This window comes from Puma concolor, chromosome A3 (assembly GCF_028749965.1).
Source record: "Puma concolor isolate L17-30 chromosome A3, mPumCon1.1.hap2, whole genome shotgun sequence".
In the NCBI taxonomy this organism is placed as follows: domain Eukaryota; kingdom Metazoa; phylum Chordata; class Mammalia; order Carnivora; family Felidae; genus Puma; species Puma concolor.
This window is the reverse complement of record NC_141669.1, coordinates 68,315,001-68,342,205: the sequence shown is the minus strand read 5'-3', so window position 1 is coordinate 68,342,205 and position 27,205 is coordinate 68,315,001. Positions and strand designations below refer to the sequence as shown.

General features: G+C 39.1%; 1 protein-coding gene across 3 annotated transcripts in view; it reads left to right on the top strand.

Moving 5' to 3' along the window:
* ACYP2 (acylphosphatase 2) overlaps positions 1-27,205 on the top strand; it is a 293,604-nt gene that overhangs the window by 87,226 nt on the left and 179,173 nt on the right. The window contains exon 1 of one of the 3 annotated variants that reach the window (XM_086701109.1): positions 23,250-23,521. The exons of 1 other annotated variant lie outside the window; for it this stretch is intronic. In XM_086701109.1, the coding sequence (XP_086557235.1) occupies positions 23,383-23,521 (139 nt within the window). In that variant the 5' untranslated portion in view covers positions 23,250-23,382. Of the gene's footprint in view, positions 1-23,249; positions 23,522-27,205 lie in introns of those variants that run through there. One more of the 3 variants, XM_025931919.2, reaches the window with a different exon arrangement.

The following is a 27,205-nucleotide window of genomic DNA, read 5'->3' as shown; positions in this document are numbered from 1 at the left end:
TAAATTATCATGGCATTTCATGTCTTTAAGCTTGTGTTATGTATTTGCAGCCTGAATCTAGGTAAAATTTTCTGGTACTGACAAATTTTCAGTAATTGAGTTATAGGTTAACATTTCTTGCCTTCTAAGTAAAACCCAAGTTCATATATAAGACTGATAAATAATCAGTGTCTTGTCAGGGAATTTACAGATGAAACCAGAGACTTGCATGCTGTTGTCAAGGCAACAGCTTCCCATGCCTTCCCAGCAACAGGATCTGTTCATCTGGTTATTGAAGCTAACACAAGTGTTGTCTGCTGCCAAAAGCCAAGGGTCAGTTTGCAAATGATGTCTCTCTTGAGGACTAATCAATAAGTACATTACCTTCCCAGACAGAAACCACAGCAATGGTAAGCCATGGGAAGCTGACACATTATCTTCATTTTCCATTACATCTGAAGCTCTGATGACAGCACACCTATTTTTCTTTGCTCAAGTATGTTTTCTTTTCTTTTCTTTTTTTTTTTTTTTTTAGCTGTTAAGATTTAAAACCCCATAGCTGGTCTGGAATATTCAACTGGGACAATTCCTAATGGGGTTTTACTTTGAAGAGAAATCAAAGTGCTAAGTTTATAGAGAACAGCCATTGGTGAAGTGGTCAGTGGTAATGATTTCACAGTTTCATGAGTTTGAGCCCTGCACTGGGCTCTGTGCACTGCCTGCTTGGAGCTAGGAGGATGAAAGGAAACAAACACATGTTATAGAGAATGACTTTCTACACTGGCAAATTAAGAGAGTCTGGCCTGCTGTAAAGAAGCAGGCATGAGGCTCTAGGGTCCTGCTTATAATCATAGGACCTCCACATTCACACACAAAAAGAAAGCACAATCTGGACAGAATATGCTCTCATAGCCTCCTAGATCCAGGGCAAAAACACCTTAAAAAAACAAACAAACTTGGGGCACCTGGGTGGCTCAGTCCGTTAAGCGACCGACTTCGGCTCAGGTCATGATCTCGCGGTCTGTGGGGTCGAGCCCCACGTCGGGTTCTGTGCTGACAGCTGAGAGCCTGGAGCCTGTTTCAGATTCTGTGTCTCCCTCTTTCTCTGACCCTCCCCTGTTCATGCTCTCTCTCTGTCTCAAAAATAAATAAACATTAAAAAAAATTAAAACAAAAACAAAAACAAACAAACCTGAAAGCAAATTCTACATTCTAGGTGAAAGGTGATCCTGAAAGCATAAGCCTCCTCTGCTGTGAAACTATGAGAGTGATTTCTATGCCAACATCTTTAAGAGGCTAGAGAATATTATACCCATTTAAGGACTGTCCAAGGATTAGATCCAAATCTTAGTATTCGGTTTGTTTCTGAACTTATTAATAATGTAGATTTGATTTTCCTTTAATGGGTTTGCTAAAAGTACAAGTGAAAATCACAATCATTTAAGCGAGACATTTGATTATTCCTAACCATTTAATGATATTACTTATTAGGAAAGAACACAATGAGAATCAACAAAAATGGGCTCCAGGTTCTGGGGGCTTCCTCACACAGTTTCCTGCCTTGCGCTGCCCCTTTCCTGCCAAACATGTCCAGCCAGAGTAAGAAAGGACCTTGAAGTCTGGTGCCCAAGGAATCCCTGCCTGGGAAATTTTAAATATAGACTGTATATCAAATGACACTATTAAATTTATGTCAATTTTCTTGGATGGTGGTAATGGTATTGTGATTATGTAGGTGAATATTCTTATTTTTAGATGAGGCATGTGAACTATTTAGGGGTATAATTTTCTGATGTCTGAAACTTACTTTCAAAAACACATATATGGAAAAAAAGGAAAAAAAGGAGAGAGGCAGAGGGTGGGCAGATACAAGCAAATGCACCAAAAGTTACAATTATTTGATCTCAGTGAAGAATGTATGGGTGTTAATTGTACCATTTTTATTTTCACTTTTTGGCAGGTTTGAAGTTTTTCTAAAAAAAATGTTGGGAAAAAGATATATAAAAAGAATATGTAGTCCCTGACCTCTAGTGAAGTTTCTCTAGAGGTTTCTTTGAATCACGTTTATATTTTCTGCAGAGCTGGGAGGCTGACATTCTTACACTGGGAACCTGGTGGTCTAGGCATTTGTTAGTTCATGTATTGTTCCTCTAAAAACTAGAAAGTAAGTGGGCAAAAGACTTAACTATGGGCAGGACTTCAGGTAGCAGAGGGAGAGTCTAGGATGCTGTTCCATTGGCTCACTGGTCTTACAAGTGCTTGTGGGAGGTGGAGGGTTAAGCACAAAGTATTATACAAAGAATAAACTAGAACAAGCAATCCTAAAATTTGTATGGAAACACAAAAGACCCCAGATAGCCAAAACAATCTTGAAAAAGAAAAAGAAACTGGAGGTATCATTCTTTCAGACTTCAAGTTATATTCAAAGCTGTAGTGATCAGAACAATATGGTACTTGCATAAAAATAGGTAATATAGGCCAATGGAACAGAATAGAAAGGCCAGAAATAAACTCATAATTATATGGTCAATTAATCTTCAATAAAGGAGGCAAGAATATGTAATGCGAAAAAGATTTTTCAACAAATGCTGTTGGGAAAATTGGACAGCTACATGCAAAAGAATAAAACTGGACCACTTTCAGTGTATGGTTTAACCATACACAAAAATAAACTCAAAATGGATTAAGGACTTAAATGTGAGAACTGAAACCATAAAAATCCTAGAAGGGAGCACAGGCAGTAATCTCTCTGATATCAGTCATAGAAACATTTTTCTAGATATATTTCCTCAGGCAAGGGGAATAAAAGAAAAAATAAATTATTGGGACTCCATAAAAATAAAAAGCTTCTGAACCTCAAAGAAAACAACCAACAAAACTAAGAGAACTTACAGAATGGGAGAATGAATACATTCGCAAATTAGATATCCAATAAAGGGTTAGTATCCAAAATATATAAAGAATGTATATAACTCAACACACAAAAAACAAATAATTCAATGAGAAGATGGGCAGAATAAATGAGCAGACATTCTCCAAAGAAGACATCCAGACTGGATGGAAAAGATGCTCAACATCACTCATGATCTGGGAAATGCAAATCAAAACTACAATGCGAAATCACCTCACACCTGTAGGAATAGCTAAAATCAAAAACTCAAGAAACAAGTGTTGGAGAGGATATGTAGAAAAAGGAACGCTTATTCACTGTTGTTGGGATACAAACTGGTGCAGTCACTGTGGAAAACAGTATGGAGTTTTGTCAAAAAATTAAAAATAGAACTATGCTATGTTCTAGTTTACGCAACAAATACATATATGCATATGTTTACCCAACAAATACAAAAACACTATTTAGACGTGGTATATGCACTGTTATGTTTATTGCAGCATTATTTATAATAGTCAAATGATGGAAGCAGCCTAAGTGTCCATCAGTAGATAAACGGATAAAGAAAAGGCAGTATATATACACAATGGAATATTATTCAGTCATAAAGAAGAATGAAATCTTGCCATTTGTAACAACATGGATGGATCTAGAGAGTATAATGCCAAATGAAATAAGCCATCAGAGAAAGGCAAATACCATATGGTTTCACTTTTATGTGGAATTTAAGAAACAAGACAAATGAACAACAACAACAACAAAAGAGAGCGAGACAAACCAAAAACAGACTCTTAACTACAGAGAGCTGAGCATTACCAGAGGGGGTGGGTGGGTGGGTGGGGAATGGGTAAAATAGTGAGGGAGATTAGGAGTACACTTACCTAATGAGCACTGAGTAACATGTGGAACTGTTGAACCACTATCTTGTACACGTGAAACTAATATAACACTGCATGTTAAGTACACTGGAATTAAAAAAACAAAGAACATAAGGTGTTCAGGAGATTAATATATGTCTCTTTTCTATATTTTGTTACATCATTTATTATCATATTGGTCTGAGAACAGATCTGTTTCCCTGGTTTCAAAGGGCAACTTTTTACACCAAAGCACAGGAAGAGCCATCCTTAGGAGTTTGATGCGAGAGGCAAGCTGTGTGCATATGTGTGCCTATGTGGGTGCATGCAGGTATGTTTGCTAGGCATTTGAAACAATTGCAGACTGCTACAGGGGAAAGAATGAAATCAGTGTTTCCTAAACTGTTTTTGGATTTTTTTTTAAAAAAGAGTTTTGTAGTCAAATAAGTTTGGAAACGCTGCATATCTTATTATCTTCTTCGGATTCAAAGGACATTATTATTTAAATTTAAAATTATGAAAACTTCCACAAAAAGGAAAAAGAAGTAAGTATAAACAATTTAGCATAGGATTTTGTACATTATGCTTCAGGACACCAAGTCTAGATGCAACCAGGAGAGCTATTTAAAACTATCATACATTAAGTTTTCTATCAAATTCTGTTGCTATTAAATGACAATCTAGAAACAATTGTTTTCTCAGAGGCAAATTCTGTATACACTATCGTATGTAAGGTATGGTAGGAAAGGCCAGTTATAGTCTTGAGAGCCAATGTGATTTAGATATAAATCTTCAATGCAAATGAGGCATTTAAAAAGTATAATATTAATCCATGGGAAAGTCCAACTTAAGAAAACACACTTACAGTCATTTCAAGACACACATATGTTTTAGAAACCAAAGTGTACCCTGGTATTCACTAATGCTATATTCCTAATCTCATTGGCATTGCCATGCTAATTTCATTCTTCAATACTTTTTGCTATTTTCTTGCACTTCACTATTGCCCCCAACTCTTCCTTAAAAGTGTTGCCTAAGACAAATGGGTAGGTAAACAGTGGATAAATGGATGGGCAGATGGATAGGTGTCAGGATATTAGAACTGAAGTTGCAACCAGAATACCAAGATAAAATAGATGTGAAATGCCAGAGACAGATTCCCATATCTAGAATTTACAAGGGAAATTTTCCTAAGACTCTTAGATCAAGGATATAAAAAGTAGTGGGGGGAAAAAGTGGATAGATTGTGGAAATATGGAAAAACTTTTTGGAGGAGGAGATCTTTGGAGAAGACTGTGCTGTGAAACATACCCTTCCTCACCAAGTAAGGGGTGCCTGTGTTAGACTCTTAGGACAGTTATAATATGTGACCCCTACAGTTGGGAGTTGTTATGGACTGGGGTCTGACTCCTCTCCAGCAAGGTGAGAACAGACTAGCCAATTGCTTTGGTGGAGCTGGAAGATTGCTGCTAGGTTGGAACTAGGTTACACTCCTGAAATTGTCAGGGCATGGATCAGAATTGCTTGCAGGTAGAGAAAGCCAGCATAGGCTTATCTTCCATCGTGTCCAATAAGACTATCTAGAGAAGTAGAGGGATCTCAGCTTCAAGAAGCAGGAGGCAAGCTGGATTTCTGTGGAATGAGTCACAAGATATTGTCTGCCCCTGCTACGGTGGGAGGGGGCCGTGGGAGGGTGTCTTTGAGAAGTCCATGCAAATGACTCCTCAGAGAGCCAACCTAGTAGATGTCTCCCAGCACTGGAGAGCACATAGTCTCTCTTCCTACTTCACCCTCCCTGCTCCCTTAAGATGAGATTGGCCTGGAAATTGAGGTTGGGGTGAAGGTGGAGGGAGAAACCACAGCCCCCTCTCTCACTGCGAGCTTCCAGTCTGCAAATGGGCTGAACTGGGTAGAGAGAAGAATCACTTTTATTTTTTTATCTATCTATCTATCTATCTATCTATCTATCTATCCATCTACCTACCTACCTACCTATCTCTACACCCAACATGGGGCTCGAACTCAAGACCCCAAGATCAAGAGTTGCAAGCTCTCCTGACTGGGCCAGCCAGACGCTCTGAGAAGAATCACTTTTAAATCAAGTTCAGAATTCTGTTCAACATCTTGGACTGGACATTCTAATTATGAATTAAGACTGTGACTTAAAGTGACAGTCACTTAAAGTGACAGTGAATGATCTGTTAATTAAGATTGAGCTGAAAAGTTATGGCGTCTGCCACCATTTTCATTTCAGATCAGGGGAAAGGTTGTCCCTACTTAATACATCATGAAGAGCACATGAAAGACAGAAGTTAAAGTTGTGTTTGATCACACACATCCCTGCTGCTCAGCTCCAGTGGTCACGATGTAACTTTTTATTTTGTCTGCCGTGGTGTTGTTCTGGGGTCCTGCACCCCACAAGTCATGCATTCTGAGTGTTAATCAATAGTTGAGAAAGTAAGATATATTGATTGAAAGTTAACAGAACTTCCACTCTAACAATTCTCAGATGTTTCTAAAGAATACTAGCGATGCCCTGGAATGATGCAAAAAGGGGTTGAGACTATTTGTCTTATCGCTAGAACAACTCCTTGCAACAAAGGACTGGTTCTTATTTGTCTTTACTTCCCAGTGTTTACCTCAATTGACAGAATACGGAAAGAGCCAATACACTACTCTAAATGGTTCATGTACCTTAAGTAACATTACTAGAGTTATCACTATTTCTTAATGTAAGAATTTAACCTTACTATATCACTTTAATATGTTCCTCAAATCATAATTTTCACTGAATTGTAATTATAAAAACTTTGTACATCCCTGCATCATTGCATCATTGCTTAATATCTTTTTTTTTAAGTTTATTTTTGAGAGAGACAGAGAGCACAAGCGGGGGAACAGTAGAGAGCGAGGGACAGAGGATCTGAAGACAGCTCTGTGCGAGAGCAGAGGGCCAAATGCGGGACTTGAACCCACGAACCACGAGATCATGATTGACTGTCTGAGCCACCCAGGCGCCTCACTTAATATCTTTTAATAAAGCCATAAGATGGGGAAATGTCAGGAATTCTCTTGTTGATATTCAAGCCTATTTACACTCTGCTCTCGGCTGTCCTTGCTCCCTTCTCTCCTGCCACTCTTGTCCATGAAACTCTTTTGCATTCAAACTGGGCTACTTGGCATCCTGAAAACACAGTGTTTCCTCCCTTCCTGCTAATGATTTCCTCCTGCCTGGAGTGTTCTTCCTCTTCCGCTTTGCCCTTTGCCCTACCTACTTTTGCATCTTGATGGATTCCTCATAACACTATCCCACCTTCTCTACAGCATCGTCCTGGGCTAAGCCAATATGCAGGGACATTTTCTTCTGACTCCTGGGGATATACTAGGCTACATCACTCAGGAGGCATTAACTTATTAACTTTTTGTGTGTATTTGCATGATTTGACCTTTTAAATTTTGATGTTTTGAGGGTAAGGATTCTGTTTTATTTTTATTTTTTTAAGGTTTATTATTATTATTTTTTATTTTTTAATGTTTATTTATTTTTGAGAGAGAGAGAGAGAGAGAGAGAGAGAGACCATGAGTGGAGGAGGGGCAGAGAGAGAGGGAGACACAGAATCTGAAGCAGTCTCCAGGCTCTGAGCTGTCAGAACAGAGCACAACGCGGGGCTTGAACCCGCGAGCTGTGAGATCATGACCTGAGCAGAAGTTGGACGCTGAACCAACTGAGCCACCCAGGTGCCCCAGATTTTTGTTATTATTTTAAAGTAACCTCTACACTCAATGTGAGGCTCAAACTTCCAACCCTGAGATGAAGAGTCATATGCTTTACTGACTGAGCCGGCCAGGTGCCCCAATTCTGTTTTAGACATTTTGATTTCCCTCACATGCCTTGGACAGAATAAGAACTGACATAATTTGACTGATTTAAAATTGGCAGAGGAACTGTGCTAATGTTTCTCAAAAGGCAACACCCAGAAAAGGCAGCCTGGAATGATTGAAACTATGTTATTATTATTTACCCTGATTAAAGTTCTCAAAGAAATTCAAAGGAGTATTTATTGGGTGAATAAATGAGTAAAATAAACACTGAGTATTGACTTAGTACGTATGTAATATATTGGAGAATGGGGGAAGAATGTGTATATAGGCATGGGGTGCACAGGAAGAAAACTAAATCGTCATCTTCCATAGTAGTTAGGAAGTCAATATGTAATTTCTAAAATTGAAAAAAAATTAACGAGATAGCAGTATAAATATGTTACTTAGGATCATGAAGGTAAATAACAGAAGAGCTAAAAGTATACAGAAAAATGGTTACTTCTGTGGACCTTTTATCTTTTGGGAGCACATCTTGCTCTCCTGATTTTAAATAAATACATTTCCAATTCTGGATTTCTTCATTTCTCTTTCTTTTTATATCTTTAGGATGTGTCCAGCTGGGTAAACAACTTACAGCTTAATTGCCTAAAAGCTGAGTTCATCTCTCTCCCTCCCATCATACTGATAGGTTTCTACAACTTCTATATCCCCCTCAAGGGCATCATTTGTTCCCCTTCCTCTTCTTTCTCTAGTCATTCAACAAATATTTATTGAATGCCTACTATATTTCAGCCATTGTGCTAGATACTGGATAAGTAAGTAATAGGTAAGTAAGCCCTCACAGTTGAGATGATCCTTCTCCAATATTCCTTCGGTCTGCCTGCTTTGTTTTGTTTTAGTTTTTGCGGTCCATTCCCTAAAACAGATGACAGCCATTGGTTCACCGCCCGGGGAAAACAGTTAGAATTATTCATTGTTAGGCTATGAACATAAAATCTTGGCAGTCATCTTGAGGTCAGGCCAGAGAATATGGCCCTGTCAGCAAACATCAGTCAACACTGTTGGGAAACAATGTGAAGCATATGCTCAATTGCTGATGGTGGGTCAGGTGCAACATGCTGTAAACAACATTTGTATATTTCATTTTTTCATGCAACATTTTTTTGGTAGTATCTACTGTTTCTAGGAACTGTGAAAGTAACATAGTACGTTGTGATCACAAATGAATATAATACAAGACCATTGCAATTTTTTATACATTTCAGCCACATGTATTTGTGTGTCTAAGGCAAATAAGTGAACATAATGTGATGAATGTTCTAATAAAGGTATGAAAGAGGGCACCTGGGTTGTTCAGTTGGTTAAGCATTCAACTCTTGATTTCAGCTCTGGTCATGATCTCATCGTTTGTGGGATCAAGTTCCACATTGGGCTCTGTGCTGATGGTGCAGAGCCTGCTTGGGATTCTCTCTGCCCCTCCCCCACTCACTCGTGTGCTCTCTCAAAATAAATAAATAAACTTTAAATAAGTAAGTAAACAAGTAAATAAGTAAAGGTATGGAAGAATTGCAATGTGACCACTGGGAGAGAAGCACCCAATCCTACCTTTCAGGAAGAGTCATGGATGGAGTGAAATAAATCCCAGAAGAAAAGTGGAGTCTGACAAGAGGAAAAGTGTACAGAGGTAAGGGTCTGAAGGGGTTCTGTCACCTTTGGGCAGCTACAAGTAACAAGTAGGTGTGGGAGAGGATGGAAGGGAATGAATGGAGGAGTAGGAAGGGGCCAAGTTGTAAAGAGCCTAAACATGAAAAGAGTTTTAAGTAGCAAAATGGCATATCTTTTAGAAAGATGTGGTGTGATGTGGGTGGGAGGCTATGGGGGAGACTGGAGAAAGGAAGAGCAGTTGAGAGGTTTTTGTAATAGTCCAGGTGACAAATGATGAGTCCTTGAATGAAGATAGTGACCATGGGGAGGGAGAAAGAGAATGGCTTTAAAAGCTGTGTAGGAGATAGAATTTACAGAACTTGGTAGATAGATAGGGTGAGGGAGGTGGAGGTTATGGACCAGGTTTTCCAACACAGGGGCTGGATGGACGAAAGAGGAGGAACAGGTTTAGTGGGTGATAGAAAAATCAATTTAGTTTTGAAGATGTTGAATTTAAGGTCATAGGGGACAATGGATTAGACATGTCTCATAGGCACTTCTCAGTATGTGAGATGTGTGAAAGAGAAGAATAGAGAAGGAAAACACATAGGGTAGGAAAGGAATAAGGAAGGAATAATGGGCACCAGGAGAGAATGAGATATCAGCTTTATGGAGGACAGAGAAGAATACATTGGACACCTGGCTCATCAGGGCATCCCTCCTTTCTCACCTGCCCAGTTTTGATGGTAAGTAGTCAGTGTAGCCAACCTAACCTGAGTAGACCTGGCTCCTTAGACTCAGACCCCTCAGGGATGAAGATCAAGGATTCTCCCCACCACTCCAGCTAAGCCACTTAGACCAGCACAAGTGCTAGCTGAGAGCAAGGGGAATCTGGAACTGGCAGTAGAAATGGTGTGTCTCAGATATGATTTTGAGAGCACTTGCAGAAGAGGCAAGGGATGTAATCCAACTCACCAACATTCTCCAAACAAAGGAACCAAACATAAATCTGAGGGAGATAATTGAAAATAGAGTGAGTTTACTCTAAGAAAGTGGATCAGAGCACTGTAGGGGTGAGCTGTGGTGGACACCATGCTGCTCTGCTCACATCCCCACCCACCTCAGGACCAAGCTGCTCATTCTCCAGTGGCTGGAAGTATTGATTGCTGACAACTTTCCAGCCCCAGAGCTCCTGAAATGGGCAGAGGCTTCTGTTGCAGCGGCACAGCAGGTTACCTCCCTCCCCACCTCTCTCCGCAATCTTGCCACTTTCACTCCTCCTGGGTTGTCACCAAAGCATTCTGCGCACAAGTCTGACTCAGTGTCTGTGTCCTGGGGAACCTAACCTGAGACGTTAGGGCAATGCAAACGAGCAAAATCCTCCCTTTTCATAGGAGAAAGTCAGCAAATAATATCTAAAGGTGGTAAGATCAATGTATAAAGGTGTAAGCATAATGTCTAGAGTTAACACTTAGAAACACTAGAAGAATTAAAAATAGAAATGCTGGAAAAAAAATTGTCCTTTAAAATCCCTGGGGATTGATTAGGTGGGAGGCTTGCTTTTCCTGTTAAAGTTTTCTGAACTACCTAATTTCATATCACATGCAAAGAGTACTTTGATTCAAATCTAATTTTAACATAAAAAAGGAACTTTAGAAGCAACTAATTATGGAGAGGCAGTGGAGTGAGGTCAAGAAGTAATGTTTGCATACAGAGGATGTGGTCTGGAATTTGAACTCTTTGTGTCTGACTAATCTGGGTTAGGTCACTTCTTGAGAGCCTTAGTTTTCTCATCTGATAAGCGGGAATAATGATGATCTTGAAATAAAAACTACTCAAGATTATCATGAGGTGTGAATAAAATAATGAAAGTGAAAATGCTTCGTAAAGCCATAAAAGGCTCTATGATACAGGGGAATGAAATACCTGTGGCTAGCCATGTACAAGAGAACACAAAAGAGCAGTTAATTCTGACAGTGGATGAAAGACCTCATGAAGGTTGATCTCTTGAAATTGGCCTGAAGAATAAAAGAGGATTTTGAAGGGTGCCTGGGTGGCTCAGTTGGCTAAGCATTAGACTCCTGATTTCAGATCAGGTCATGATCTCACAGTTCACTAGATGGAGCTCTGTGGGTCAGGCTCTGTGCTGACATCATGGAGTCTGTCTGGGATTCTCTCTCTGTCAAAATAAATAAATAAACATTAAAAAAAAGAAGATTTTGTTAGGTAGAGAAGGAGCAGTGAGGAGCAGGGGGATTTTATTTTATTTTTAAAGAAATCTTCAATTCTTTTTATCAGGCTAAACCATGGACATAATTAAAAGGCAACAATTCAGAAGGGTTTATAATCTCCATCAATTCCTTCAAGTCTTTGTTCAAACGTTACGTTTTTAAAAGATTTTTCATGCTATTTACTTATTTTGGGAGAAAGAGAGAGAGAAAGAGAGAGAGCATGAGCAGGGGAGGAGCAAAGAGAAACAGGTTCACTGTCAGTGTAGAGCCCGATGTGGGGTTCCATCTCACAAACTGTGAGACCACAACCCAAGCCTAAATCACGAGCCGGTCACTCAGTGGACTGAGCAACCAGGACCCCCCAAATGTTAAATTTTTCAAAGAGCCCTTTCCTGACCATGTTATTTAAAACTGTAAACTTGGCCTTACTCTTCATCTCTCTTACCCTATTTTATTCTTTCCTCATAGCACTTATCCACTTGTAACATATTAAAACTTAATTATTCTGTCTGCAGGGTTTTTTTTTTTTTTTGTAATCTCTACATCCAATGTGGGGCTCAAACTCATGACCCTGAGATCAATATTTGCATGCTCCTTGGATTGAGCCAGCCAGGTGTCCCCTGTATGTAATTTTTGTTTGTTTCTTCCTTCTCACAGGAATCTGAGCTTTAGCAGGACAGGAATTTTGATATGTTCTTTTCCTCTCCCAAAAGTGCCTAAATGGTGCTTCATACATTGCAGGGATTCAATGAATATTTATTGAATAGATCAAAAACATAAAACAATCTTGCTTGCTCCATTGCTCCCCAAATCCTATCATACTCCTCAAAGACACCTGCTTTTAAGATATAAATAAATAAATAAATAAATAAATAAATAAATAAAGCAGCCTGTTATTTTGGAAAATTTCAAACATACATACACACATGCATACAAGCAGAGAGAATGGTACAGTGAACCCCATGACTCCAGCTTCCACAATTATCAATGTTTGGCCAGTCTTATTTCTCTATCCTCTATATTTTGGGGGGTATGGGGGATTGGCACTGGAGTATTTTAAAAGCAAAGCCAAGGTATCATGTTATTTTATGTAGAAATACTTCATGATGCTTCTAACTACAGAGGTATTTTAAAATGTAACCTCTATGCCATTATTATACCTAAAAATATTATTGATTTTTTATACCATCATCGTATACCCAGTTCATAATCAAAAGTTTCTTAATTGTTTCAAAATCATTCTAATAAGGATCTCAAATGTGAGCTCCACATAGAATTTGATTGTTTTGTCTCCTAAATTTCATTTATTCTGTAGCTCATTTCTTCCCCCATGCCATCGATTTGTTAGAGAATCTAGGTCAGTCATCTTGCAGAATGTCCCATATTCTGGATTTGATTGATTGCTTCCTTGTGGTGTCCTTTACCTTGGTCTCTGGAGGTAACTACTTTTAGTAGTTTCTGTTTTTAGTTCTTTTCGTGATTACCTTGATGTCTCAGAATGAGCATTTCTTGATTTAGATATGATGTGTGCAAATTTAGCTCGCTTGCCCTGCCTCTCTCCACCGCTGCCTCTCTTCTTCTGACATAATTTTGTCACGAATCTTGGTTTCTTTCACCTCTTTAATTTCCGACAACATTCTTGAACCTCTATCTACCATTCCATCAACTAGAAGACCGTCTCTCATTAAGGATGTTCTTGCTTGGATGGTACCCTTCACCTGTTCTTCTTCCCTTTTACTTCCCAAACTCTGTGGGCAGCAAATCTAGTTTTTTGGTTTTTTAAAAAAAATTTTTATGTTTACTTATTTTTGAGAGAGATAGAGCATAAGAAGGGGATGAGCAGAGAGAGAGGGAGACAAAGAATTCGAAGCAGGCTCCAGGCTCTGAGCTGCCAGCACAGGGCCTGATGCGGGGCTCAAACCTGTAGAGTGCAGGATCATGACCTGAGTCAAAGTCGGACACTTAACTGACTGAGCCGCCCAGGTGCCCTGGCAGCAAATCTAGCTTTAAATTTTTTGGGTGGCTAACACATTCTTTTCTGTAATCACAATTTTGTCTTCTGTGATTTGTCTATGAGTTTATTCTAAAATTGTAAAAAACAAATGCCCATTTACATTACTGTGTCTTCTCAGGTTTAATTCACTGCAGAGCCAAAATATACCTTTTGATTTCCTCTTTATATGGTCAATGTTAGAACCAGTGTACCAAAGAATGTCGTGCAGTGTCACATTAAAATAGATTTCCCTTTTTTACACTCCACCAATTGCACAAAATCATGCCACATTTTAATTTGTGTTATATTTGGTGTGCATGCCAAGAATTTTTTCAAGATATTTGAAGATATCTTGAAGATTTCAAGATATTTGAAACTGTGGTTTGGATTGATCATTCCATCATCAGACTATTTGTAAGGGACAACAATATGTATTTGTAAGGGACAACAATACAGGAAAGTACCTAGTTTTTTCCAAATAAATAAACAAACAAATAAATAACCCCTTGTGAATGAGAAATGGGTATGGAACAGTCAACTCAAACCACATAATGTAATGTCAAGAATACCGTGCCAGGAAGTTTGGACTTTGTAGGTCCTAGGAGGCTCTTGAAAGTTTTCAAAGAGTGCAAGCTACTTGGGTTTAAGCCTTCTTGGAAGCAAGTGTCCAAAGAAGCAACCCCCAAGGGCAAGGGAATTTCAAAGTACCACTGGTCACTTTAATAGCATTCCCCATATCAGGGAGCTTTGTGGTGAGAGGGCCTCACAGGACATCCAAAGAACTCACAAGTGACTCCATGAGAGGGTCAGCATTTGAACCTTTGAAGCCTATCCTGAATTCTTGATAAGAAGCCCTGATCAGCATCATCATTCTCTAAGACTGTGTAAGAATTACTTATTTAAATTTAAAAACTGATGGGTATTTGAGTAGATTCCAATTCCAATTTTTTACTGTAACAACTTGCAGTGACAATTGTTTTATTTATATCTTTGAATCCCTGCCCAATTTTTTCCTTGGGAGAAATTTATAATTGCATAACTGCTGGGTAATGCATGTGTAATTCTTGATTTCTTTTTAAATTATGCTCCTTACTTCTTTTTTTTTCTTTTTTTTTTTTAACGTTTATTTATTTTTGAGACAGAGAGAGACAGAGAGAGACAGAGCATGAACGGGGGAGGAGCAGAGAGAGAGGGAGACACAGAATCCGAAGCAGGCTCCAGGCTCTGAGCCATCAGCCCAGAGCCCGATACGGGGCTCGAACCTACGGACCGCGAGATGGTGACCTGAGTTGAAGTCGGACGCTCAACTGACTGAGCCACCCAGACGCCCCTATGCTCCTTACTTCTTATAGCAGTTTTAGGACAACAGAAGAATTAAGCAGAGGGGTGCCTGGGTGGCTCAATCAGTTAATTGTCCCACTCTGGATTTTGGCTCAGGTCGTGATCTCATGGTTGGTGAGTTTGAGCCCCACGTCAGGCTTGTGCTGACAGCTCGGAGCCTGGAGCCTGCTTCGGATTGTGTGTGTGTGTGTGTGTGTGTGTGTGTGTGTGTCTTTCCCTTCCCTGCTCTCGCTCTCTCTCTCTCAAATATAAATAAATATTAGAAAAACTTAAAGGTTGCCGTAGACGAGTATACTGTAAACCACAATGCCTGTCTAGTACATAGTAGGAATTCAATCAGCTTTAACTGAATGAATTTTCTTGTAAGTTTTGTTTTTCCTGTAACATCCATGTCTAATAGTCAAGATACTTTCATATTTAAGTGATATGTTGAGTAAAGAGCCCCCAAAACACGTACTGCTTATCATTTAGGGGTTTAGCATGCTCCTAAAATAATTTTGAAAGTGTGACACTGAAATGAGAGAATTTAGCTGGTATTAACATTCCTGAAGGACTGAATAGCATATCCACATGACCTGCCTTGCCTTGGACAGATGGTAGGTGGCAGCAACACACCAGAAATCATAGTTCACTTAAACAATTCGGGCTCTGAAAGGGTTCTTTTAAATTTATTATTTCACTAATTTTCTTTCAAAATAAGCAAGTAGACAATAAAAATAAATAAGTATGCTGCAACTAATTTATAGAATATAATATAGGTTGCCTAAACCTTTGTGCTATTATATCTCAATAGCAAGTTATATTTCAACACTCCAGGCTTAGTTTTATTACCATTCCTGGCTAGTTTCTTCTTATAATTTTTGTTTCTTCTCTTTGTAAGCACTAAAAATTTTAATGCTGATTTATTGACAGGAGGGGGGGTGGCATATTTGAACTTACATTATGCTTAAACTTTGATCTACTCCTATTGTGAAGATTTTGTCCCCAGGCATTGCATTGGTCATGGTTCAATTACAGAAAAAATAATTCATTATAGACAGTTTAAACAGAAATGGATTTAACATTGGGCATTAAGTGGCTTATGGAGTTGCTGAGGGGCCTAAAGAAAGAGTCTCTGGGCCAGTCGTTCTCAGCCTTAGCTTTGTACCCCAAGCATCTGGATTGCTTTTGAGAATATAGATTCTGGAATCCACTGCAGACATACTGAATCAAAACCTTTGGACATGTGTATGTGTATAATTAGTAAGCTCCCCTGGAGATTCTAATGTGCAGACAGGATTGAAAACCACTTTGAGGCTGACATTTCAGGATTGACTCTCACTGCAGCACTGGGCCACCAAGGGAGTTACTAAGTAGATTCTTCTGCAGTCAGGAAATGTGCTGAATTGAGAAGCTGCTGGCTTTAGAACTATCTCCCCTGCCACTATCAGGAAGCTGGTACAGTCAGGAAACTGCCACATCCAGGGAACTGAGACTCTAGAACCTGCCACACTTGCTATGATATTAACTAGTGAAATGAACGTCCTGCTCCCTGCTTGCCTCCTGGTGTCCAAGAAGCTGCAGTTATGTGACAATGCCACAGAAAAACTAAAATTCCTCTATGATTGTGCTCATCACAGAACCAGCAGCAGATGGCCTCTGTCTCTCATTCGTGCCCTTGCTCCGCATCTAGCATTGTACTTCTGATGGTTGATCCTCTAGCATGTAAGGAATCCCAATTCCAAGAATGTCTATGGGATGGATGTAACTTTAAACTTTCCAGCTCTACAAAACAGGAAAGCAAGCTAGAAAGAGATTGGAATGGATGTTGTATACCAACTCAGTTATCCACCAAGGCATCATGAAATAGATTTGTTTTATTTTTTTCAATATTTTTTTTCAAGTTTATTTATTTATTTTGAGAGAGTGAGAGTGGTGGGGGGGGGCGGGGAGCAGAGAGAATCGCAAGCAGGCTCTGCACTGTCAGTGCAGAGCAGGGTGAGGGGACCGAACCCATGAACCTTGAGACCATGACCTGAGCCAAAACCAAGAGTTGGATGCTTAACCAACTGAGTCACCCAGGCACGCAAAATAGGCATGTTTTATTTATTTATTAAAAAAAATTTTTTTAATGTTTTTATTTATTTTTGAAGGAGAGAGAGAGAGATAGACAGAGCATGAGCAGGGGAGGAGTAGAGAGAGAGGGAGACACAGAATCAGAAGCAGGCTCTAGGCTGTAAGCTGTCAGCACAGAGCCTGATGCAGGGCTCGAACCCACAAACTGTGAGATCATGACCTGAGCCGAAGCCAGACACTCAATCAACTGAGCCACCCAGGCGCCCCATTAGATATGTTTTAAAGACAGGAGAACCCTTGATGTCACTAGCCCAGATCTGAGGGTAAATGTGATTTTATACCTTTCAGGCAATAAGCACACATGCATGCATGTGTGTATGTGTATGTGTATGTGTGTGCACACTAAGGAGGAATTAGAAAGAATGTCCCCAGATAGGCTCCTTGCTTTCATAGGAAAAGCAAATCTGAGACTGCCTGAAGTCTGTGGTTGAGAAGTATTAGGAAGGGAAGGGTCTGGGCTGCCTACTTTTTTCCTGAGCTAGTGTTCGTCCGCTTTTTCCCCTTCCTGATCTTGGTGCTATAGCTAAGACTCAGAGCCTGGGCACACTCTGTACATAAACTGGCATTGCCATTTGTTGCCTCTGTAATGTGTCCAAGCAGCAGTACTGGTGATTAGTTTTTTCTTTATCTAATCTTAACTGTATCCTTTCTTTAGTCAAGACATACAGATGCATATTTCCTGTTTTCTAAAGCACTTGGTGCTAAGCATAATGGTATTTTTCCATACTGTTTCTTCACATCTCAAACTTTCTCATGCATTTTATATATTTTCTTCTGGAAATGAACTATGTTTCTGTAACACATTCTTTTCATTAGTTGAGGTATTATTATATTTAATTATCTGTTTGTGCTTCTTTATACTGGTTAAGACCAGCTTTAGTGCTTTGAGAGTCAACTGTTCAGTTCTATCTTAGCTTGACTTAGGAATTTACGAAAAATTTAAATCATGTACCGATTTATTGAAACTAGGGGCCCCTGAGTGGCTCAGTCGGTTGAGCTGACTGTTTTTGGCTCTTGGTTTTGGCTCAGGTCATGATCTCACAGTTCGTGGGCTTGGGATTCTCTCTCTCCTCTCTCTCTGCGTCCCCCAACCCCCCAGCTCACATATGCACACACGCTCTCCCTCAAAATAAATCAATAAACATTAAAAAAATTAAACTAATAATTTTGTTATTCACTACAGTGAGAAATTATTTTCAAATGTTATTATGAAAATATATAACAGGATATTAAAATGGACTTTTGAAAAGTAAATTTTTAATCTTAGAACAGTTTTAGATTTATAAAACTATTACTAAAATGGTACAGAGAATTCTCCTATACCTTATACCGAGTTTCTCTTATTATTAATATCTTACATTAAGATGGTACATTTGTCACAGTTAATGACCCAATTATTGATACCTTACTGCTTCACTAAAGTCCACACTTTATTCAGATGTCCTCAGTTTTTACCGAAAATTTTTTCTGTTCCAGAATCCCATCCTTAATACACATTACCTTTAACCATCATGTCTCCTTAGGCTCCTCTTGGTCATTTCTCAGGATTTCACTGTTTTTCATAACTTTGACAGTTTTGAAGATTATTGAGCACATATTTTGTAGAATGAAAGGGACTCTTTTAAATTTTATATTTTATTTTAAAACTTTACCTAAGAATTTAAGACACACACAAAATTAGAGAACAGTATAATGAATCCCCATATACCCATGACTTACTTGCAATTACTATCACCAATTTACTAAGTTTATTCTCTCTAAACTGTCCTACCCCCAATCCTGGAGGATTTGAAAGCAAGTCCCAAATATCATTTCATAACACCCTAAAAGATTTCAGTATACACCTCTAATTGATAAGGCCTTTAAAAAATACACCACAATGTCATGATTATATATAACAAAGATAATCCTATAATATTTAACAGTCAACCTGTGTTTGGTCTCAAAAATGTCTTGTTGAACTTTCAAAATCACGATCCTAACAGGGTTTGTATATTGAATTCTGTTGATTTAGAAAATGGGACTTTTGTCTCAGGTTTAGCTGAGACCTGAGACTGAAAACAAAGCACTAGTTATACCCACATTTCAAGATGAGGTACTGGACTACCATGTCATGTAAAAGGGGTATTGAAAACTGGCTTTAAGATCCTTAGCCCAACACCCACCTCGGGCTCGAGACAGGATTTCTTCCAGGAAAGATATTGGAGGCTGTGGCTTTCTCTCTTCTCCCAGGTCCCACCAAGGGAGAGAAAAAACAGGTGTTTTCCCTTCACTACCTGGTGAAAGGGGTCTTTAAAGGGGTCTTTGAAAGAACCCCTTCTTTTGAGAGCTTGGCATTTACTCGTTGGAGCTAGAAGGGACTGGCATTTGACCCATGACTGCAGAAAGTAAAGAGGAAAGGCTGTGGCTGGAAATACTTGAATGATGCCTGCCAAGAGAGCAGACAGAGGTGGTCACATTCCGAGCAAACTGCACCTTCTATCAGTGGTAGGACAGGGGTATGAGTCCCCACAATTAGATGTAATGGAAAGAAGGAATCTGGTCCTGTGTTTATTTTAAAAGGGATCCCATGGGGCGCCTGGGTGGCGCAGTCGGTTAAGCGTCCGACTTCAGCCAGGTCACGATCTCGCGGTCCGTGAGTTTGAGCCCCGCGTCGGGCTCTGGGCTGATGGCTCAGAGTCTGGAGCCTGTTTCCGATTCTGTGTCTCCCTCTCTCTCTGCCCCTCCCCCGTTCATGTTCTGTCTCTCTCTGTCCCAAAAATAAATAAACGTTGAAAAAAAAAAATTTAAAAAAAAAAAATAAAATAAAAGGGATCCCAGCCCACATAGCCTTCTTGTTGGGGGCTAGTCTAAGCAGAAAGGGGTTGGAGGTGTAGTATTCAATACAGAAGTTGGAATGGGGATGTGTGCCCCTAGGCAAAGTATAGACATCATTTACCAAGACAGCAAAGGTCAGGAATTCCTGGTGGGGAAAAGCTCTGAATCCCCCCAGAAAGATTGCTTCAAAAGAATGAATCAGCTTTGAATATCTACCAATCCTGGAGAGCCCACACTGAATTCCGAAAGTACAAGTTCTTTCCAATTCTCATCTAGGCAGAGAGAAACTAAGGCAAGGGGAGGAATCAGCCATGCCTAGCCTAACAGTACCAAGCTAGGAGAGGGAAATGACTTTAATGGTAAATGTACTTCTGAGCTTTGAATATCAAATTGGACTGTGATAAAGAAAAATTGGTTCAAACCTGGGACAGAATTTCCTTCTGAGAAGAAATATGCTTTCCTGATAAATTATGAGATTACAGCCTCTTCTGGGAAACTAGCTACTTCTTCATGTGACTAACAGTCTGGTGTCTAATGATTTTGAATCCAGTTTAGTACTAATTATCTAACCATTTCTTTGTCTGTAAAGTATTCCTTCCATGAGGGAATCATGGAATTGGTTTGTTCAGGCCTCTTCAACTGTGGAAGTTAATAGTTTATACTTTGTTGACTCTTTCTCTTTTAACATAATGATTACAAAACTATTTCAGTGGTAGAAATATGTTGATAGATTAAGTAATTTTGGTTGTGCCTGAAATTAATTATACCTTAATATCAAATTTCTGAGCAATCACTCTAGGAATAACTTTCACTGACCCTTTGTGGTGATTATACAGAGATTTATAGATGAGACCTACTCAGTTCAAACATCATTTGGGTACAGAGACTATATTGTCTGTCCCCATTTTACAAGTTCTATGGCCTGGTCATTAAAAAAAAATTTTTTTTTAATGTTTACTTTTGAAATAGAGAGAGAGCAAGCAGGAGAGGGGCAGAGAAAGAGGGACACATGGAATTCAAAGCAGGCTCCAGACTCAGATGTCAGCACAGAGCCTGATGTGGGGCTCGATCTCACAAACCTTGAAATCACGACCTAGGTTTTAATTTCAATCAGTAACAAAAAGCCTAGTTACCTCAAGTCTATTGCTCAGGTTCCAAAATGAAAACTTTTCTTCTAATTGAGTCATGTATTGTATGTGAAGCACCTGCTTACATTTGTTTGTGTCAGAAACCAAACAGTCATACACTCATGTAGTGTTGGTAGTGGTATATTTAAATTGGTGCAGCCCTTTGGAAAACCATTTGGCAATATGTATCAAGAAAATTACATATTTAAACAGTTTGGGTATTCAAACTTCTAAATAATTTAAAAATATAGGAAGAAAGCTATGTACATGAATATTTCCCTCACAATATTTTTTATGGTAATGACAAATTAGAAGCAATCTGAGTGTGTAATAGGGACTTAGGTAAATTTATGGTTATACCCACTTAACAGAGTATCATGAAACTAGTAAAATATTCATTCAAAAGACTATAATATGGAAAAAGAAAAAATAAAGGTTGAATTTGTATTATGACTTTACTTAGAATATATGTATAAGAGAACCTACCAATGATAAAGATTGTGTTAGGGTTATAGATTATTTTTTCCTACTGAAAAAAAATTTCTCTAGGCAAAGATGTTTCTATTATTTAAAATTAGCTTAATTATTAGTGATATTTGCTTAAAATTTTTACAGTCTTAGTATCACATATTATTGGCAATCCATGCTGAAAAATGTCTGTTTGCTAATGTTCTGTAGTTGGCGGACACAGTAAATTTTTTAGCTAAGCAAATGTCAATTGTTGCTATAGCATTCTAAAATTACAATAAAGCTACATAATAATTGGCAGGGGCACTCTTGGGTAAACGTGGGGAAAAGTCCAAGATTAAGAAAAAGAAAATGTCAAGCTTATCAGTGACAGGATTAGTGGTAGTGACAGGATCTCAACCCAATTTGAGTTTTACTTCTTAGAAGGCACAGTGCTAGTGAAGAAGACACTAATAATTAGGATGAAATCTGGTAAGCACTTGCACAGGCAACTAAAAGGAATAGGGGGAGATTTGGGAATTAGAAGAAGTAGTCTAAATAAAGTAGATCCAAGAGCAAAGATTTACAAAACATTTTTTTTTTTTAGTTAAATTATTTATTTATTTTGAGAGAGAGACATAATGAGCAGGGGAGGGGCAGAGAGAGAGGGAGACAGGCTTGGCATGTCAGCACGGAGCCCTATGTAGGTCTCGAACTCAACGAACTGTGAGATCATGACCTGAGCTGAAACCGAGAGTCCCATGTTCAATTGACTGAACCACTCAGGTGCCCCTAAAGATTTTTTTTTAAAGGTCAAGGTATGTTCAGAGAGCAGAATAATTCAAAGTGCCTTGACGGTAGGTTACCTATAAACTACAGAATAATTTATGGATGGGGAGAAGCAGGTAATAAGAGGTTAGTGAAGGCTGAAGGCCTTCAGTTTTGTTTAGAATGCAATGTAGAAACTCTATAGAGACATCATTGAAAAGAATGGTGTAGGATCTATGTAGATTCTAGAGTGGGCATGGAATAAACACGGGGAAGAGAGGTAGACATAATTGTCAGGTCTCTGTAATAAACCAGGATCTTCATTACATAAAATTACCTGGATTAGCACTTCCAGAATACTGGAATTTTACTTTAAAATGTTTTAACCAAATTCTAACCAACTTTTAGATGATTTTTGGTGTTCTCTACTAGAATTGGCACATAATATTGAATCATATTGTAGAGGATTATTTTAACTCTGTGGCCAGATGCAGAGAAATATGTAAAGGTATTGAAGCCAACAAATTATGTTGAGAAATGCAAATTCTCACAAGTAAAAAAATCTGGAATTCTAGAAGGCAGCAGATTATCAATAGCTGTATCCAGATTCTTCGCAGTGGTGGGTTGCTTTAAATTAAGACTTCATAACAGCTCACCATAAAGTGCATTCTCTAAGTACAAACTGCCTTAACCTTGTAGGCAATTGGGATGTCGCTCAACAATAAGACCATAAAAAAGCTATGTGAGTGAACGCAGGCAAGAAGATTTCCCCCCCACTCTCCGTTTCCACCAGCATAAAAGAAGTTAGATTTTTCAAGTTTCTTATCCCAGAAAATACTACAATCCACTTGAATATGGATTCAGGCCCCAAACCTTTCTGACTCAACAGTAGAGATGAAAATGTGCACACATTACCTTAAGAATTGGCTCAAAATCGCCAAATAGACTTGGCAGTCGCCCAAACATTTAATAAGAATTAACTCAATAACCAAGTGCCCTCAATCAACAAGCTGGCAGATCTTTCATTTCAAAAGCAATCACGTTTGGTTACCAAACTATTGACATCTGGGCACAGCATCCGGCTTTTATTTACCAACACTGAGAAACGAGCCCGGAGGTTAATTAAATCGCAGGGAACATGGAACCGGCGGGGAAGCAAGTCAGGTTCCATAAGGGAGGGGAGGGCAAAGAGGGAGGCCTCGGGGCCAGGGACCGAACGGTCTTCCCGTCCAGCGTCCTTAGCTGCCCCCGATCCCAGTACCCGCAGTCTCATTTGCCACCTTCCGACGCGTGACCCCGGCGCGCTCGCGTCCCGGGCTGGTGACAGGCGCGGGGTACGCCGAGAGGTCCCATGTGCCCCCTCCCTTTCCTGGCCGCCGCAGTCGCCGCGTCCCGAACCCCACTCCGGCTCCTCGGCAGAGGACTCGCCGCCATGTCTGCCGCCAGGCGACTCAAATCCGTGGACTACGAGGTGTTCGGGAGAGTGCAGGGTAGGGGACGGCCCCCACCTCCCCGCGACAGTGGGAGATCTAAGAGGTGTTTTGGGCAGAAGGGGAGAAAGCTAAGAAAAGTGCCTCCCATCTTAAGGACGCCCCCCCTCCCTCCCCGCTGTGGCCGGGACTTCCGCTCGGCCATGACACAGCAGCCGCAGATGGGACTGCATCCAAGCGCGCATGCGCCGAAGACCTGGGGTGGGAGATGAGGGGGAGAGCAGAGAACGCTGTGGGTGTGAGGAGGGGGTGAGGGGAGGTAGAAAGGGGACTGCTGGGCTTTCCGAGCCCGCGGAGTGAGGAGGTGCGGGGTTGGGGGGCGGGCGGAGTGGGAAAGAATAAAGTTGGGTAGGAAATGAAGAGAGGGCATTTGAACTAGTGGTCTTCGTTTCAAGCCACTGAAATTGGGCTTGAATTTCAGAAGGGACACTTGGTGTTTGAGGGTTCGCTTTGCCAGATTACCCTTTCTCCCCTTTCTGTGTAGCTCTTAACAGAATTCAGTTATCTAGTTTTTGTTTCATCAAAAATTTAGTTGCAAAGGATGTAATATTTGGCTGATTTTTACTATTGTTCAAAATTAAAATGTTAAGTCACTCAGGAATTTATCCAATGGAATATAAATAAGTTAGTGATTTAATAATTGCCATCATTTAAAGTAAAGTTTTTTTTAGCGTTGGAAAATTTTACATCATACCTTTTCCTCTTTGAGTTTGATTTCCATTCCACTTCCCCCACAGAATTTTATCCCTTTGTTATGTTTGAGAGTTTGTTATTGATCACCCTGTCAAGCTTTTTTGCAATATGTATGTACAGTATGTATGTGTATATATGCACATATACATTTAAATATATTTTCTTAATTTCCTATGACCATAAAGCTTTATAATTTTTTTTCTTCTGGCTTGAGTTGCTATTATGATTACTAATAGAATACAGTTCATGTAAATAATAAAACTATACTTAAAAACATGATAAATGTTATTCAATTTAAAAGGAAAAGCTGTACTGAAGACTTATTTCTTAAGGAGAAAGCTGGAGGTGTTTATGGAAACTTGATTAAAGAAACTGTACTCTATTTTGGTACTCTAGAGGTTTTTATGCTTTGGGGTGATGCACAGAATGAGATTAAGGGCTTTCCTTTCAAAGATGTTTGTGCAAAGGGCTGTAGGAAAGGAGAACCACCCCAGACCACAGGTGCTTTCTCAGACAGGCCAACACGAGGAAAGAATACATGTGGATGTTGAAGATCTGGAAACTGATTTTCTTAAAATTATCTAAGGCCTTGTACCTGTAGTAAGTCTTTGTGTATGCCCAGGGATCTGGTATTCTGGGTTGGAAACTGCCAGAATAAGTCATTTGAAACACAGGACATAAAATATGAAAATATTTTATGACAAAATAGTTGGTCATTTGGACAGAAATGGCACTAATTAAGGAGTGTGTGTGTGCATGTGTGTGTGCATGTGTGCACATGCGCAGGTGTGACATTTATAGGGTATGTTCCCTGTGCTGAGTATCTTACTATTGTTAACTTAATCCTTATCACAGTTTTGTGAGAAATATGTCTTATTCCCATTTCCACAGTGAGAAAACAGATACAGAGAGGTTCACTAACTTAGACAAGTCCTGAGTTGATAAATGGGATTTGATCCTGCATTTCTCAAATTCTAAAACCTGCATGTTTCCATTATGCAGTGTTTTGTGTTAATGCATAATGTATTTCTCTTGATTTTAACAATATAATTGTACTTTTGTGTATGTGGTGGTTATGTGGTATATAATGATCAATTATATATGGCATGTAAAGATCAACTACACATGAAGAGTGGGGTTTAAAAAATCATCTCTAGGGCTAACTCCTATAGTTGTGGTATGTTAAATGGAAGAGTACATGCATACTATTGGTTTATCAAAGCATAGTATATGTGACAAATTCAGAGTCAGATATTTGCACACATATACACTGACATTTGCTGGAACCTAGGATGTGCCAAGTTCTGTACTCAATATTTTACATATATTATCTCATTTGATCCTCAACCCTGTGACCTCAACATTTTCCTCATGTATCAGGTAGAAAAATTGAGGCATAGAGAAGTAACTTTACCAGGTTACAGAGCAAATTAAGTGGTGGTGATAGGAATAGTACCTTGACATTCTGATACCCAAGCCCATGCTCTTAATCACTATAACTCATTGATTCTCCTTTCAATACCTTTTCCACCTTTATTTTGCCTCTTCCTAACTTATGCGCCAAACACACACACATATATATACTGATACAGGACATTTAGACTCAGCCATTTGGACCAGTCTGGATGACCTGAGGACATTTTTATGGCTTATGACCCTGAGGACTTTTGGCTCCAAGGAAGTTTGACCTGGTCCATAAACAGTCAGATGTTTGACTCTGTCTCTGTTGCTTGGTGACACTGCCACTATTTCTTTATATTAGTCTATATCTTTGTCTCACAAAACCCACAGTTTTCTTACAGATTATGTAAGAAATAAATACAAACCATTAGCCTTTTGTCTAAGTCATAATGCTTATATAGAAATTATTGATAATAATAAAAACAAAATTTAATTTTAATATAAAATGGATAATAATTAGAGGAAACATTTTATTATTTTTTAAATGTTTATTTATTTTTGAGAGAGAGAGAGAGAGAGACAGAGTGTGAGCAGGGGAGGGGCAGAGTGAGAGGGAGACACAGAATCTGAGGCAGGCTCCAGGCTCTGAGCTGTCAGCACAGAGCCCGACACGAAGCTTGAACTCACAGACTGCAAGATCATGACCTGATCTGAAGTCGGACACTTAACCAACTGAGCCACCCAGGTGCCCCTAGAGGAAACATTTTAAGATTAAATTTTAATTTAAAAGTATGGAATAATAAAATCTTAGTGAAAGCTGACTTGCTGGAAATAATAGCTATAAAAATAAATTTACAATGGAAGAAGCAACGATTGGGAACATTTTATATGGACACAATTTAGATTGATAAATAAAATTGTCAGTAAAATACTTAAATGGAAAATATTCCCAATGAAGATGGTTTCAATGATATCAAAATGAATATGGAAAATATGGAAAATGATTTAATTATCCTGTCCTGATGGAAAATTGATCAATGAATTAAACTGGCTTAATGGAGTTTATGGACAGAAAATATTTTCCAACCAAAATCAAGGTGTGTTATATGCCTGTTCAGAATGTTTGAATTTAAGGAGCACCTGGGTGGCTCAGTTGTTTAAGTGTCCAACTCTTGATTTCAGCTCAGGTCATGATCTTGTGGTTGATGGGTTTGAGCCATGCATCGGGCTCTAGGCTGTCAGTGCCTGTAATTCTCTGTCTCTCTCCCTCTCTCTCTCTCTCTCTCTCTGCTCCTCCCCCACACTATCTCTCTCTCAAAATAAATAAACAATAAAAAAAATGTTTGAATTTAACTTGGTGACAAAAGGCAGTCAAAACATTCTAGAGGTCAAAGGTGTTCTGCCTTATTCTCAAATACAGCAAAATTTACAAACATCATATTCTAAGAATTAGTTTATAACTTGGTTGTTTGAAATTCAGGAAAATACACTCATAGAGATGTTATTACCAATAGTGGATTCACTTCTCAGGTGGATCTGCAAAGTCTACATATAGAGCCTTTGGGTGCTGTTGCTTTCCATTGCTGCTTC